Source organism: Eretmochelys imbricata, chromosome 1 (genome assembly GCF_965152235.1).
Source record: "Eretmochelys imbricata isolate rEreImb1 chromosome 1, rEreImb1.hap1, whole genome shotgun sequence".
Lineage (NCBI taxonomy): Eukaryota > Metazoa > Chordata > Testudines > Cheloniidae > Eretmochelys > Eretmochelys imbricata.
The window spans coordinates 336456512-336473646 of record NC_135572.1 but is presented as its reverse complement, the minus strand read 5'-3'; the positions used below and the strand labels follow the sequence as shown (position 1 = coordinate 336473646).

At 42.4% G+C, this 17135-nt stretch overlaps 1 protein-coding gene across 3 annotated transcripts in view; it reads right to left on the bottom strand.

Annotated features, from left to right (window-relative positions):
- Positions 1–17135, bottom strand: part of PHTF2 (putative homeodomain transcription factor 2) — a 182311-nt gene that overhangs the window by 82648 nt on the left and 82528 nt on the right. For all 3 annotated transcript variants that reach the window (XM_077836097.1, XM_077836106.1, XM_077836116.1), the window contains exon 4: positions 6904–6973. In XM_077836097.1, the coding sequence (XP_077692223.1) occupies positions 6904–6973 (70 nt within the window). The remainder of the gene's footprint in view (positions 1–6903; positions 6974–17135) is intronic.

The following is a 17135-nucleotide window of genomic DNA, read 5'->3' as shown; positions in this document are numbered from 1 at the left end:
AACCTACTTCAGGATTCAAAATTTCAAATCCACCTCCAGTACCTTGTAAAATAAAGCAATCATTAAGGATTTTTGTTGAAAAGTGAAAGTTTATTTTCAACTGCATGATTTTATTTTGCTCTATTAGAATAAAGTTACTCCTATGTGTTATGGATAACTTAGTTTTTCTACCTGAATTACCTAAAACACATTACAAATAGTCAAATGACCAGGAATTTAAGATTTACATAGACTTGGCTAAAAATACATTTTATGGACACAACTGTTAAATACACTAGCAACCAACTGGCAAACACACACTTTTGGAGACTTTGGGTAGTAATGTGGTAGACTGTATGGGCAACATAGGCATGCAATTTTCTCATGTGCTAAAACTTTGTATTTCCATATAACGTTCCTAGATTCTGTGGATCATCACAGTGTCTCCCACGGTCAGCATTCTGAAAACAAAGAATCTTTCACTAAGATACTGAAAAGCAAATAACGTAATAAAATAATCAGGGCTTGAAAAATCCACTTGCTAGTGGTGAGAGAGAAGTTTTTCCTGATGAATGTGGTTTCTAAGCCATCAATTTCTGCAGAATCACAGCAGTCAAGAAACGCTATGCATTGTGATAGGGTAGAGTATCAAAGATCTTTCCTCCTCCCCTTAACTCTTCCCAAGAAGTTTTGTGGGGGTCTCAAAGAAACAGAAACAAAGCACCTTAACAACAAATTGAGAAGGATGAAAGTTCAAGTTTACCAGTTATCTACTAGCTAGGCAGAGGCTGATACTTGAAGCCACTAAGCAGGGTCCAGGGACAACACCCTGGTGGAAATCCCAACACCTTCTCTTTTCCCAGAAAATTGATGCGACAGGGGATGGGTTTCCCATCAGTGTGATGCCCCTGGACCTTGTTGGTGGAAACCCCACCCTTATTTTTCATGTCTACATCTGGCTAATATTTAAAACTGGATAGCAGACATCTGGTTAGTGTTTCAAGCCTAAACAGATACTTTAATAGACATAATCCTATTAAAAAAAAGAATATGCTGGTGAGGAGATAAAAATGTGAGCATACATAGGATCCATATCTTCTATATGGAAAAATCAGGAACAATAAAATATCCTTCCCTGCACCCATAACGATAAATCTGTTTCTACCTTACACCAATGGGAAAGGTTTGGAAGTCTCGGCACTAGTTTAAGACCTCAGAAGCAACTATTTGTTACATTATTTTAGCAGGTAGTATGTTCATTGTACTTAGTTCAACCATGGTCATAATTAATTGTACATTTTATGCATTTGTTCGTATACATGTAGAATATTTTTTCCTGAAAAAAAAAAAAGCAGCATTTTTTAAAAAAATCATCAGAAATAAAGAGTTTTTTTCCAGGATCCACAAAATCTTGCTTAAAAGCACTGTACCTCGATATATAGCTCTACATTTTGGTTAACTAAAACAAAAGGAATTTTCCATCATGATACATGCGCTTTACTGAAGGGCATAATAATAAATGTATGTGTAAGAGGGGGATAATTATACTTCCTTTTTTAAAACACTGAGATCTATTGATGAAAAGCACTACATAAGAACTTAGTAGTATTATTATTGGCAGTTTGCTGCAATGCCTAACCCTGTGAATTAATTCTAGAATTTCTCAGGGTGGCTGACCCCCGTAACTGAAGTAGGTCCATCTTCCCTATGCCAGAACAGGTGCTCCCAGTTGGGCAAATTAAGGGGGCAGGGCTGCACCTGCAGTTACAAAGGTCAGACAGAGAGCCAGTGATGCAGAAATGGCTGAGAGAGAGCTAGGAAGATGCAGGAAGCAGAACTGCCTGGGAAGGGAAGAAGTGAGAACCTAAAATGTAAATGGTCCGCTGCAGAACTGTTTGTGTAAGTTTGGATAATAAACCTGCCTGAGAGATACTGTGGGTGTGGTAATGAGTCCATAGCAAGTTGGGAAGAAGCCGTCCTTCTGATACGTGGAAGAGAAGGCTAGCACTGAAATTGGCCCCGGTACAGGGGAGAGCGAAGAGGATTACTGGTGCCAAGAAGAAAAAACGGGAAATTGAAGCCCCAGCATTGACTGAGCCCACCTAGTTTGGCTGATTAAGAAAGATGGAGGAGATGATACATCTATTGATGATAGCACAGCAGCAACAGGAACAGCAAAGACCCAAGCTATGCTCCTACAGTTGATAAACAGGCTAGAGAAGCAACAGAGGCACAACTTGCTGCTCAACAGCACTGGCTAGAGGCCCCCCCCTCCAGCAACAGGAATGGCTACAGAAGCAGTTGGGTCAAGAGACCCAGGGGAACCTGCTTGGTGATGGAGAGGGAAGCTCAGGTCACCTAGTCCCTTGCCTGGTGAAGCCGGGCCAGACCATAACCCACAGGCCTTCCTCCATTCCTTGGAGACAGTGGCAAGTGTAATGGGCAGGGAGTCGTCAATTTGGATAGCTTACACAGCACTGTTCCTGATAGGCAAGTATTATACAGACAAAATTGCACAGGATCGTTTCAGGCGACAAGATGTCACGTTTATTATAACACAATTTGACTTATGACCAATAACTAATATCTAATACCTATGTATACACACACACACACCAAATACTCTGCAGCTGCTAGATAGTTACCAGTCCTGAATGTAGCTTGAGTTTGTGGCTTGGGTTCGTAGCTTGTGGTGGCTAACTGGCCAGGAAAGCCAGGCACAAGGAAGAGCTGGGTCTCATGCACCAATGCCCTTCCATGTTGGCAGCAGAATGTTACCCTCCAAAGTCTTCCATCTCACCCATCCTTTTTGTAGGCTTTAGTTTGAATCCAGAGTCTATAGGTCTTGCTGTGTCACGCTGCCTCTGGGTTCGGTGTGATTCATCACCCTTCAATTGCAGACATGACTTTCAGCCTAGGACCTAGCTTTGATGTTTCTTCAACTGTACTTTTGTTCTTTTCTTTTTAGGGTGGACTCTTTCTTGCTTTGTCAGGGCTGTTGTCTACATCTTCAGCTGTTGGTATTTACACTTTATTTCATCAGGACAGGCTGGGGCTGGAGGTTGATTCCATCATCCATACATACCTCATTCACACATCTAAACTACACTAATAAGATTACATCGGCTTTTGCAAAAATGAAGGTTTTGCAGCAAGCTTTTACAAAATGGAGTGAGCATTTTAAAATGGAGTTTGGGACAAGTTAAAATGGAGTTTGAGTTACAATATGGACAAGTGTAAGGAATGGCAAACAGTGAACAGAAGTTACAATGTTGAAACGGTGTAAGTTTCAGTGATTTAAGCAGCAATTGGATTGAAAGTGAAACTCAATTAGCCAGTTATTGGGGTAACCGGTTTTATGAATGAATGTTGTTTCATTCATAAAACTTTGCTTATGAAGTTATATTAATAAAGTGAACAATTAAAAACAATTTCATTGATCAGTTCTACATAAGGCACAGGCAGTATACCAAGCAGTAAGTGACAAGCAGATAGGCTCCTATCCTGAGGTGAAGGCTGCCATCTTAGATAGACTAGGACTGACTTCAGAAGTGTATAACAACGGTTTGGGGCTGAACCATTTCCATGGGGGCCATGATCACAGGTAGAGGTCAAAGATTACAAGACCTCATGGCTTGGTGACTATGTCCAGAGACCAGTTCAATTGAGAAAATCATGAACCAAATCATCCTGGAACAAATTTTTAAAAGGTCCTACTCAAGTGAGCTGATTTAGACAATGCTAGCATATCTCAGTGTGGGAGGCAGTCAAATGGGCAGAAGCCTTCTCTGTGGCTGAAGGAGAGGAGCAGCCTGAATGATATGGCAGAGTAAGAGTGACCCAGCAGGAAGCTCTCAAATAGCCCAAAACAGGGGGCTATTTGAGTAAGAGAAAGACCCAGTGAGGCAGAACTGACTGAGAGAAAGCTAGAAAGCTGCAGGACTGCCAGAGTTTGGGAGAAGAGACAGCAAGAGCCCAATATCTAAAGAGTGAGCTGAAGAATTTTTTGTTCGTTTGTTTTAAGTTTGGACAATAAACCTGCCCAAAAGAGCGTAACCGTTAGTCTGTAACAAGCTGGGGAGAAGTCCTGCCTTGTTTCATAGGTCTACAGATGATAAAGCTTCCCAAGCATAACAGAGTAATACATTTTAGATGTTTCTAAATATAGCCTATACTCCAGACTTCTGAAGCAATGGACATTTACAGATATTATCACCACGAATCCCATGTCGTCTTATAGTTACAGTGCTTTTAAACAGATTCTTGTTCATATAATATTATGTATAAACACATATGACCCCTAGTCCTAGACCAGTACCCTAGTATACTAGTTGCTATATAAACATAGAACGGAAAGGTGAAAATTTAACTGATTCCTGTTCTCAAATATAATTAATTTAATGCAAACGTATTTTAAGACATCTATTGAAAAGCATGAAGAGCTATAAAGTAAAACTAATATAAAACAAAAATAAAAACACTGACACATATATAGGACTATATATAGTCTGTTCCAACCAAAGGATCTGGTACAGGGTAAAACCCACCACCATTCAGGCAAGTCACTAACAAATGAGAGAGATCAATTCCCAGTTAACACAACCCCTAGGGATGAAAAGGAGGTAACAACATGTAAGAGAACAGAAGAGAGGGATGATGGTTCTAAAAGGATAGCCTGCCAAAAATAAATGGGATCTGCACTGCGTCAAAGACGGTCTCAGGAAGACTTGTTTCAAAGAGAGCTCCACAGCCTCAACTGAGACACTCCTGTCCCTGACCCAGTTGGAGAGTGAGCATGCCCTGCCTGATTTTAACTGTGGAGCAGAGGCGTAAGGGTCACAGATGATTACATCAGTACTTAGGGACTGTGAGGGGCTTTATACAATACTATGACCTTGAATTGTTTTCATTCTGATCATAATCTATGGATATTTCCACAGTGCCTAACACAATGGAGTCCTGGTCCAAGACTAGGGCTCCTAGATGGAACAATAATACAAATAAAATAAATAAACAGCTCTGCAGTGCTAGCCACTCATATATTCCTGGGAAGAACTACTCCTCTGTAGATTTCACTTTCAAATACTTAACAAAATACCAATAAATCTGGTCCTTCAGCTTTATATTGCCAAACAAACATTGCATTTCATGTTTCACTTAAAATAACTACAGGGTATTACAAGCTAACAACAATCCTTAGGTCTCTGAGTTTATTCACCCAAGGATATGGTTATTACTGAGTTAGCAGAAAATACTCATGCTATACTGAAATGGTCTCCACCTTCTCTCCCTTTCTTTGTTCCCAAAACCATTAGTCTTTTTTTAAAACTGACTTGTGTTTATTTTTTGTTGCTCCTTTACTTTGTACTCCCATCTTATCCTTTTAAAAAGTGAATGGGAGCAGCCCTCCATCAATTGAGACACTCCATCAATTGAGCTAGTCTGAAATGGGAACACAGGCACTTCTCAGGGGCACAGCTCAGTTTTCAAAACTCCTCAGAGCTCTTGTTGTGTCACATAGGGACCAGCCCCATTTTGCTGCCATCTCCTGATTCTGACTGACCCCTCACAGAGCCTCACAGGATTGCTCAGCATTTAGTATTTAAAAGGGAGTTGAAAGAGAGGAAGATGAAAAGAGGCGTTGGTGTGAAAAGAGGGGAGAAGGGAAGCTAAAAATATAGTAAAAGTTACTTATTGGGGTGGCGTGTAAACCTTCCCAGGGTCAAGGAGCAACAGAGATTCTGAAATCAGAGTGAGGCTGGTAAGCGACAGGGTGATATGCACACGTCTGTATATGCATTTAGATTAGGAGTTCCAAAGGCAGCAGCCAGTCAGGACAAGGACTTGTACTCTGAGGCTAAGAGCTGTTATTAGCCAATAAGTATGATCAGATACACCTGTTTTACAGGCAAGAAATAACTATACAGCATCTCCAAACACCTTCTCAGACTATGCTCAAGCTTACTCCTTGAAGTGCCCTTATCAGGATTTCTTGAACTTTCCTCTGAAGTTTCTTAAAATGGACACTATCAGATAGAAAACAATTAGTAATTGTTTCCTCTTTTCTTAAGCCTACGGCGATAATAAATCTACATGATCAACTACAGCTACAATTTAAGGAAACTAAACTGATTTAATTTTAATTTTGATGTGAATAGGAGACAACTGTTTTCTGGTGATATATGCTATTATGTGCCATCAATGCCCCTCTGCCATGTACATTGGCCAAACCAGACAGACAGTCTCTATGCAAAAGAATAAATGGACACAAATCTGACATCAGGAATCATAACATTCAAAAACTGGTAGGAGAACACTTCAGCCTCTCTGGCCACTCAGTAAAAGACTTAAGGGTGGCAATTCTGCAACAGAAAAGCTTCAAAAACAGACTCCAACAAGAAACTGCTGTGTTTGAATTAATATGCAAACTAGATACCATTAACTTGGGTTTGAATAGAGACTGGGAGTGGCTGGGTCATTATACATATTGAATCTATTTTCCCCATGTCAAGTATCCTCACACCTTCTTGTCAACTGTCTAAATGGGCCATCTTGATCATCACTACAAAAGTTTTTTTTCTCCTGCTGATAATAGCTCATCTTAATTAATTAGCCTCTTACAGTTTGTATGGCAACTTCCACCTTCTCTGTATCTATCTATATACATCTTCTTACTATATGTTCCATTCTATGCATCTGATGAAGTGGGCTGTAGCCCATGAAAGCTTATGCTCTAATAAATTTGTTAGTCTCTAAGGTGCCACAAGTACTCCTGTTCTTTTAGCCATAGGGTTTCTTCTCATTTTTATAGTTATACTCCACTCTTCTGCTGCAAGGCTATCAGGATAAAGGCAATTATTTTTATAACTGTCCCCATAAGGTCAAATTACTGACAAATTCAGCATTTACTAGCTCAAGCCCTACCTCTTACAAGATCAACATCTATGAGGTCTGGCTTCACGTGTCCTGTTTTCTTTGGCTTGTTCCTCAGACCCTGTAATATGCACAAAATATTAGAACATAAACACCAAAACAGAAGATATACATTAGCTAAAAATAGGAATGGGGTCAGTAATTGTCTTTCACTTTTTTTGAAAAAATTGAAGAAAATGCCAAATTCACAATTTGAAATCTAAAGTAACAAGTACTCCAAAGAACAATGTACCAGGTATTAAATAAAAACAATGTGTTAAAGTAAAGCCACAATGGGGTATAAAAACATTTTACAACTAATCGGATAATGTAATGAAAATTAATCAATTACTGCCCCCTTAGGGTGAGATTTTCAGTAGTGCCTAAAAATTCTTATTGACTATGATAATGCAAAATACTATACACACATTTGCCAGAGTTAGTAATATACTTGGATTGTGGTTTATTATAAAACACTACACCCTTTTTCTCTTTAATTGCAATCTATATATACTATGTAGCTTTTAGTTCTCAAAGGAGTACCAGCTAAAACAACTAATGACAAACAACGTTGTGCTCGGCAATCTGCAGGTCAACGGCAACCTCCTTTTAAGATTGCTAAATCCCAGTGACAGCAAGGGGTAATAAGTTTTCCTGACAGGTAACAAGGATCTGCCATAAAAAGGCAGAGATAGGCAAAGGAAGGTGGTCTTTTTGCTCCACCAGTGGAACACACATACCCATTATTAAGTGACTGTCCCACAAGAGATTGCTCAGTTCAACACTTGCTTTTTCAAGCCTTAGAAAACTATGCATGTATTATGGTTAAGGCTCCGTGTTAGTCACGGAGGTCACGAATTCCATGACTTTCCATGACCTCTGCAGCAGCCCAGTGCAGCTGGACCGGAACCTGCTCGGGCAGCCCCTGGGCCGGTCGCACTGGCTGCTGCTGGTGCAGTCTTGGGCCCCCCCGCCCCCCAGCAGCGGGAGTTTGGGTGGGGGGGGGACCTCAGGGCTGGGGATTGGGGTGCGGGGCAGTGCTTACCAGGAGGGAACTCCCCTCCCTCAGCTCCTAGCTCCACATGCTGCCTCCGCCCGCAGGCACTGTCCCCGCAGTTCCCATTGTCGCGGTTCCCAACCAATGGGAGCTGCAGGACTGGGGCTTGGGGTGGAGCAAAGGCAGCACATGTAGCTTGGGGCTGGGTAGGGAGCCTGCCCCAGCCCCACCAATACCCCTCTGCACTTCCCAGGCCACAACTCTCCCCACCAAGTTTTAGTCAGGGGTATATAGTAAAAGTCATGGACAGGTCAGTCTGTGAATTTCTGTCCATGACTTTTACTAAAAAATACCCGTGACTAAAACAGACTTAATTATGGTTCATTTGTTTTCTGAAATTTGAGGTCAATTACATTGGCCATATTACGTGGATATGGACTCAATGGAGTACAGTTTTTACAGATTGAGAGTTAATATTTTGTTCTCAAAAGATAGCAGGTTAGTGATGTGGAATTACCATCAGGGATTGTTGAACCTTATCCTTCTGCAGTTCTTTTTAAACTGATGAATAAACTGCAGTTGCCTTTGTAAAACATTTAAGTTTTTATTTTCAAGAATGTTAATTTCATTCATAAAATTAAGTATACAACCGTACTATTTTACGTAAGACTTAAAAGGTATATCTACACTGCAATAAAAAAAACTGCAGCACTCAGTTTTGGCGCCCAGGTCCATTGACACAGCTTCACAGGACTTGGGCTGAGGGGCAAAAAATTGCAGCACACTCATCTGGGCTTAGGCTGGAGCCCAAGCTCTGAGACCCCTCCTCCCTAATGGGGTCTCAGAGATTAGGCTCCAACCCAAACCTTAACATCTGCATTGCAATTTTTAGCCCTGTGAGCCTCAGTCAACTTGCTCAGGCCAGTTACAGCAGTGCGAAGGGTCTTTTGTTGCAGTGTAGACTTACCCAAAGTCACACTATACTTATGGCAGAAGCAAACAAATGTCAGTGATAATTAGTCATATTACTGTAATGCCAAAACTGGCAAATTCATCTTATGAAAAGTAGATGCAAGAATGCATGCAATTTTCTCCATTTAATTTAAATGGGTAATTTCAGTTTGGCACGCTCAAACAGAGGTGATGCTGGTAATGCTGAACAAGACAATGCTGTTTCTACACTTTTGATTTAGCTGATCTAAATCTGTAGCATGCTGGAGACACAAACAGGAGAAATTAATCAAAACAAAGCAACATACCATAGAGCACAACTAAACATGGTTATAGCAAGTTAAATATATTACAAGACCGCACATATGGAAAAACTAGCTGCATGTAAAAATTAAAACACTGTCAGAAAAGTCTTGTAAAGAACATGATGTGTAAAAGTCTTCCTTCAGTCTGCACATCAGTCTCATTTTTGAGATATGTTATGCTGAGCAAGAAAATAAGCCTCCATAATGAGAAATGGGAATCTTAATAGATACAAAATTAGCTGTAGATCACTGTGAAATCTGAAGAAATACAGCTCCAAATGTAAAAGGAAGTTCAACTATCACAAAAAACCCACTATTTTAAACATGTATAATTTTGGGGGTGGGGAAGAGTTTTGTATCATGGTGTGAATCCTTCCAAAACTGATATCTTACAAGGGCGTGGTATGTAACTTTATCAACAGGAAAAACAACGAGGAGTCCTTGTGGCACCTTAGAGACTAACCAATTTATTTGGGCATACGCTTTCGTGACGAAAGCGTATGCCCAAATAAATTGGTTAGTCTCTAAGGTGCCACAAGGACTCCTCGTTGTTTTTGCTGATTCAGACTAACATGGTACCACTCTGAAATTTATCAACAGGAAATCCTGTTTAAGTCTCATAGTAGTTTAATGAGCTTAAGGCAGGCTTTATTTAGGCCTTGCAAAATAAGTTAAAATGAATAGTAAAAGGGTTTTTTTTTACCAATATAAATAAAAGGAGAACAAGAAAAGAAGTAGGGCTGCTATGGGGTAAAGCAGTGGTTTTAAAGCTTTTTTCATTTGTGAACCCCTAAAATATTTCAAATGGAAGTGCAGACCCCTTTGGAAATCGTAGACCATCTACGGACCCCAAGGGATCCGTGGACCACAAGTTGAAAACCAGTGGGGTAGAGATTAAACAATCTAGGTATGGCTCACAAACTAAATGAATACGTTGCCTCAGTTTTCAATCAGAGTGATAATGCAGACCATGGGGGCAAAGGCAGGATGCTAATGGGAGCGAGTATAATGACAGAGGGATAGAAAGACCTGGATGTATTAGTCAATCACAGGATGACTAAGCCACCAAAATGATGCAGTTGTGGAAAAGGAAAGTGTATTCCTAGCATGTATGAAGCAAGGTATTTCCAGTGGAGATGGGGAAGTATTAATACTCTTGTACAAGGTACTGGTAAGACCTCATTTGATATACTGTATACAATTCTAATCATGCATGTTCAAGAAAGAATTTGTATTGGAGCAAATACAGAGAAGGGCTACTAAAATGAGCAAGGAAATGAAGACCTGGAGAGCCTACTTTACAAGAGGAAACTTAAGGGCTTGGCTTGTTTAGTCTAGCAAAAAGAAGGCTGAGAGGGGATATGATTGCTCTCTATAAATATGTCAGGGGGTAAACATCAGAGAGGTAGAAGAGCTATTTAAGCTTGAGGACAACATTGGCACATGAATAAATGTATATAAACAGGCTATAAATAAAGTTAGGCTGCAATTTAGCAGGTTTCTGACCAGAAGTCCAGTAGGACGGCGGTGGGGTGGGGGGGAGGGGAGAAGAGACACGACAGGGGAGAAACCTAACTACTTTTAAATTGGAGCTTGATATATTTATTTACAGAATTATATGATGGGGTTGTTTGCAACAACAGTGTACTGGACCTGATAGGATTGGAAGGGATCTCCTGGGTTATGTCCCTAGATTATTTTAAGTTTATACTGTGAGGTCTCTTAAAATATAGCACCAACTTCATAATTAAACATTCTAATAGGAATCTTAGATACACTTTATAAAGAGTAAAGCTACATTATATTTTGATTTCTATGGCACAAAATCTGCAACTTTCAACAGCATTTTCATTTTATTACTAATTGTTCACTGCTTATGAGAATATAAGTAGTGAAAACACTTCCTTGTAACATGCTTAGTAAATTAACTAGAATTCCCTAGATCGGGGTGGGCAAACTTTTTGGCCCGAGGGCCACATTGGGGTCGCAAAACTGTATGGATGGCCAGGTAGGGAAGTCTGTGCCCCCTCCCACTTCCCACCCCTTGACTGCCCCCCTCAGAACTCCTGACCCATCCAACCCCACCCCCGCTCCTTGTCGTCCCTGCGGGACCCCACCCCCATCCAACCCCCTCCCCTCCCCCCCCGGCTCCCTTTCCCCTGACTGCCCCGACCCCTATCCACCCCCCCTCCCAACAGGCCCCCAAGGACTCTCATGCCTAACCAACCCCCCCGCATTCCCGTCCCCTGACCACCACCACCAGGACCCCCAACCCATCGAACCCTCTCTGCTCCTTGTCCCCGACCCCTCCCTCCCAGGACCCCCTGTCCCTAACTGCCCACCAGGACCCCACCCCCTATCCAACCCCCCCGCTCCCTGTCCCGACTGCCCCGCCCCCTATCCACACCCCTGCCCCCGACGGGACTCCCACACCTATCCACCTGCCCCTCACTCCCTGTCCCCTTACCATGCCACTCAGAACAGCAGGAGCTCAGAGCCCTGCCGCCCGGCTGGAGCCAGGCACGCCATCGCACTGCCCAGCAGGAGGAAGGCCAAAGCTAGGGCAGCTGAGGCTGTGGGGGAAGGGGAGACAGCAGGGGAGGGGCCGGGGACTAGCCTCCCCATCCGGGAGCTCAAGGGCTGGGCAGGACAGTCCCGCAGGCCAGATGTGGTCCATAGTTTGCCCACCTCTGTCCTAGATGGAATAGAGTTTGATAGAACCAGTAGAAAACACTCAAACAATTTAACTATCTCTGCTGTTCAATTATCTTATGTAAAGTGGCTATGAGATCAATACACAGGCTAAGTTATCATACTTAAAGAATCTTATCACATAAAGCAGCCATTAAATTTGTTAAAATGTAAAGTTGCAAGTATTTTCTTCTCTATAAACTGTAAGCTAGTAGTCAATGAATTCAACTAAATCTTTTGAGGTTTATTCGCTATTTTACAATCAGTTAATTCTGTTTTTTTTTTTTTTTTTTTTTTTACTCCTATTAGCCCTGCAACGCTTCCACAGGTAGGACTACTTCTTCTTGTGCATTATCACAACTGTTTACTAAAGCCTGGTATACAACCACACAATTAGGTCAACGCAAGGCAGTATATGACCACCTAGCTGTGGGATGTGTCTACACTTAAATTTTGCTCCCACTGACTTAAGTCCCTCGCTACGCCAACTTAATTACTCCCTCTCCCCAAGCATCGTAGACTGAGGATCAATGTAGTTAAATCAACGCAATGTCAGTGCAGACAGTGCATGACTTATGTTTACTATTACTGGCCTTCAGGAGCTGTCCCACAATGTCTCACACCAACTGCTCTGGTCACAGTTGTGAACTAAGTTGCCCAGGGGTCAGGTGGACAGGAACCCACCACTCCCCTTTAAAGCACTGAAAATTTTTGAAATGCCTTTTCCTGATTGCCCAGCTTTCTGAGCACATCTAGCAGCTCTCCCCTGTTGAGTGTAATTGTCCAGCTGACCATGCTGGCTTCACACTGCAGACATGCTCCTGCCTGGAATACACAGGAAGTGTTGGATCTCCTGTGCCTGTGGGGAAAAGAGGCTGTGCAGACACAGCTCCAGTCCAGCCATAGAAATGTGGACATCTATGAACAGATTGTTCAGGGGATGCAGGAGAAGGGCTACAACAGGAACCAGCAGCAATGCCACATGAAAGCCAAGGAGCTGCGGTAGGCACACCAGAAGGCCAGGGAGCCCAACAATCGATCCAGTGTGGAGCTGCATACCTTCCTTTTACAAAGATCTGCATGGCATCCTCAGCAACTTCAGAGGAGCCCAAGTGACAGACCCCTACCATGAACAACAAGGAGGAGGAGATGGACAAGGAAGAGTTAGAGTAGTATAGAAGACAAGCAACTGGGGGATCCAGCTGCTCAGCAAGCCAGCCAGCCATGTTTTTGACTTCACCACAGTCCAGCATGGGCACGCCTGACGCAGGGGAAGGAATCTCCGGTAACCCACAAAGTAGCAGGACACCTTTTTATTTTTTAAAGGCAAATCAGAAGAACAAAGAAACAAACCTGTGCTAGAAGAGGTACTGAAACAATCAAGAGAGGTAGAGTTGCTATCCGCTTTTCATTCTCCTCTGGAGTTAGGCAGAGTGAGCCATGCATAGCTGCTTGTTTATGTGCACCAGGATGTCCTGTGAATCCTCCCTGGGGATCTTGATGAAATTTTCATGGAGGTACTCTGCAATCCATTGCCAAAGGTTTCTGGGGATGGCTGCCTTATTTCTTCCACTGCAATAGGACACCTTCTGCAAGCTACCCAGCACTGACATCAGCAAGCATCACTGCAGTACACAGGCTAGCAGTGTACGGGCCCAGGTGGCAACAGGACGCCAGCTGTAGCTGTGCGGTCTCTGCCTGTTACTCTCAGGAATGCGATATCAGCTAAATCAGCACCACCCATGGAAAACGGTGCCAGTATTCAGTTCCATTGCCCTACACAAATATACTCATGCCTGTGTGCTATTCCCCACTCATTTCTCCCCCACTCCCTCCCTGAGGGCCATACGCTCCATGGCTGGTGCTGTGCTGTATCAATGCCAAGGAGAAGGGAGAATATATTGCTTACAATGTTTGGGGATCAAGGGAAGTGAGTTCAGTATCCTAAGTTTTTATTTCAATGGTGAATACACTGACAATGGTACCTCTGTCTGTTGTATCTGCAGTTGCTGCCATTGTGGCCTTCAGGGTCTCCTCCTCCACATTCACAGAATGCTTGATCCAGATAAGAAGAAAGAAGAGGACTAAGGAAAACATGTTCCAGGAGATCCTGCAAGCCAGTGCTGCATTAGAGAATGAGCACAGGGTCTAGGATCACCCTTGCAGACAGCATGAAGGATCATTAAGAATTGACTGGAGAGGAAAAAGGGGCAAAAAAAGGAAAAGGACATGCAGCAGGAAATGCTTATGCTTCTCAGACAGCAATCAAAGACGTTGTGGACTCCGGTTGGCTTGCAGGTTCAACAATCTTGTACTCAACACTCACTGCAGTCCATAGAGAACTCAATATCGGGATCTCTCTCTCCCCCCTACCCCCCCAACATTCCACGTGGCATGACTGGTCACTGCACTCTCTCTACCACTCCACAGGACATTAAAGACAATCATAGCTGCACATACACTGATCTGTGAAAGCCACAGTTGGTGTATTTGTACTTAAAATGCAGTGTTCTTTCCCCTTCATAAGTTTTGTTCCCTTAATTTATTAAGTTTTAAAGATGGTTTTTTAAATTGCCTGGTTCATGTTACTGAATAAAATTATATTTTTTTAATCAATTTTCATCTTTATTAGTTCAAAAAATATGCTGTCTGGTGCCAAGCAGGTCTGACATGTACCGATTTACTATTACTTCATTTTGTCACAGAATCTATAATATTCACAGACAATATTAATAGGTGCATTGATGTTATATTCCTACAGACACAGCAATCTCTACAAGATTCATCCTGGGCTACAAAAGAGCAAGGCCAGATAGAGCACACTACAGCAACACACTATTCTGGCTCACTATTAAAATGGTCTTTCAAAGCCTCCCTGAGACTTACAGCTCCACACTGAGTTCTTCTAATAGCCCTTGTATCTAGCTGCTCAGATTCAGCAGAGAGCTGTTCCACCACCACCCTCTACCCCAGCAGAAACTTTTCCCTCCTCACTTCACAGAAATTATGCACGAAACAGCAGACTGCTATAACCAATGGGAAATTTTTCACACAGAGGTCCAATTTTGTGAGTAAACAATGCCAGGTGTTCCTTCAAATGACCAAAAGCATATTCAACTATCATTCTGTACTTGCTGAGCGGGTAGCTGAAGTGTTCCTTCGTGTTGTCAAGATGGTAGGTGTACAGCTTCATGAGCCATGGGAGCAAGGGGTAGGCTGGGTCTCCCATGATCACTATTGGCATTTCAACATTCCCAATGGTAATTCTCTGGTTGAGAAAGAAAGTCCCTGCTTGCAGCTTTCTGAACAGTCCTGTAATCCAAAAGATGCACACATCATGCACTTTCCCTAACAAGCCCACACTGACGTTGGTAAAGTGCCCCCGGTATCCATTAGAGCCTGTCATTACTATAGGAAAAATAGTCCTTTCTGTTGATGTAGTCTGTGGCAAGGTGGTCTGATGCTAAAATAGGGATATGCATGACATCTATTGCCTGACCACAGTTTGGGAAGCCCACTGCTGCAAAACCATCCATTATGTTCTGCATGTTGCCTTGACTCGCAGTCCTGCATAGCGGGAGGCGATTAATAGCCTTGCACACTTGCACGGTAACAGTCCCTCCGGTAGATTTCCTGGCTCCAAATTGCTTCTGATCAATCTGGCATTGCAAGTTTCCACAGTACAAATCACCACTTGCTTCTCAACTGTCAGTGCAGCTCTCATTTTGGTGTCCCTGCACTGGACAGCTGAGACGAGTTTGGCACACAGGTCCAGAAACGTGGCTTTATGCATCCAAAAGTCCTGCAGTCACTGCTCATCATCCCAAAGCTGCATGACAGTGTGATCCCACCAGCTAGTGCTTGTTTCTCAAGCCCAGAATCGGCATTCCACCATCTCCAGCTGCTCTGTAAACACCACCATCAATAACCTTGAATTGTTCTTATGTCCCAAAACAATCTAGCCTCCAAAGAATTGTCATGTTCCCCACGACTCCTCTTGCAGCTCTGCAATACAGATGCCCCCCGGCTTACGCAATTGTTCCATTCCAGAAAGCCTTGTGTAACTCGAATTTTGCCTAAGTCGGAAACGTATATCCATACGTTACGCAAAAATTTCCGCAACTCGAAAATCCTATTTCTGGCTTATGGAACTTTTTCTGTAAGTGCGAATTTGTGTAAGTTGGGTCGTGCGTAACCCAGCAAGCGTCTGTACTGCAGAATCAGGCACCCCATGCTGGCAATTCTCATGACAAGCTGCAGAACTGTGCAAGCTCCATGCTTCTGTCGGAGGGTGGACAGCAAGGAGGGACATGCACAGGTTTGTGGGGATTTTGAAAAGATGCACAAAATATTATGGAACGCAGATTAAATTATGGGATGGAGAACACTGCATTATGGGAAGTTGACCCCATGCTTCCAGTCACCCCTGCACAATTCATTTCAGCCTCATGAGGCACTGCAAAAGCTTCCCAAAACACTCTACACTGGATGGTGCAGAGTTGCATAAGAGACTTATCAATGGTGCACTGGAATGTGCATCGATACAAGCACTCTTGTGAGATGCATACCACCAACACAAGAAGCATAGCACGCATAAGCACAAGCAATGAAATAATTTTGTAGTGTAGACATGCCCTAAGTTCCAAGCAGCTTTCACAGGTAAAGGGGATGCACAGATGTCATTTAAGGGGAGTTGGGCTGTAGACATTTTATTCAACATGTTGAAAGACGACAACATAAGAACCCAGAATGACTTAAAAATAGAGTTTGCATGGTTAGCGCTTATTTCTTTTAAAAAAAATCATTTTACGTGTAAATAGAGCAAATTTGACACGTGAACCATTCAGACACAACATATATGGAACCTAAACATGTCATTTTTAATGGAGTCACTTTCTAGAACGGAACCACACTTTAAGTTATACTAACATGAAATGTTACATTTTCAGGTTTAAAATAAATGAATTTTTATACCCTGCCATCTTGATCATGCCATATAAATCAGACTATTAGGTTTGCCTCCTTAATGGATAGATAGGCAGACAAAGCACAAAGAAGAAATTCTGCTACCCATTTTCTTCCCTCTACCTTTGCTCTGCTATTCTCTAGGTGAAACCTTTCAATGATTTAGAGAAATGTTAGCCTGTCCTACCTACCACTAAGGACAAAGACATCCATTTCCCTCCAAAGCTTTCCCTCAGATAAGTGTTTGCATGCCATTTCAACCAAGACATAATGATCAAACTAATAAAAAATGGACACCAGTTTTTGACTCTGTGGTCTTGTTTCCCATCACAGAT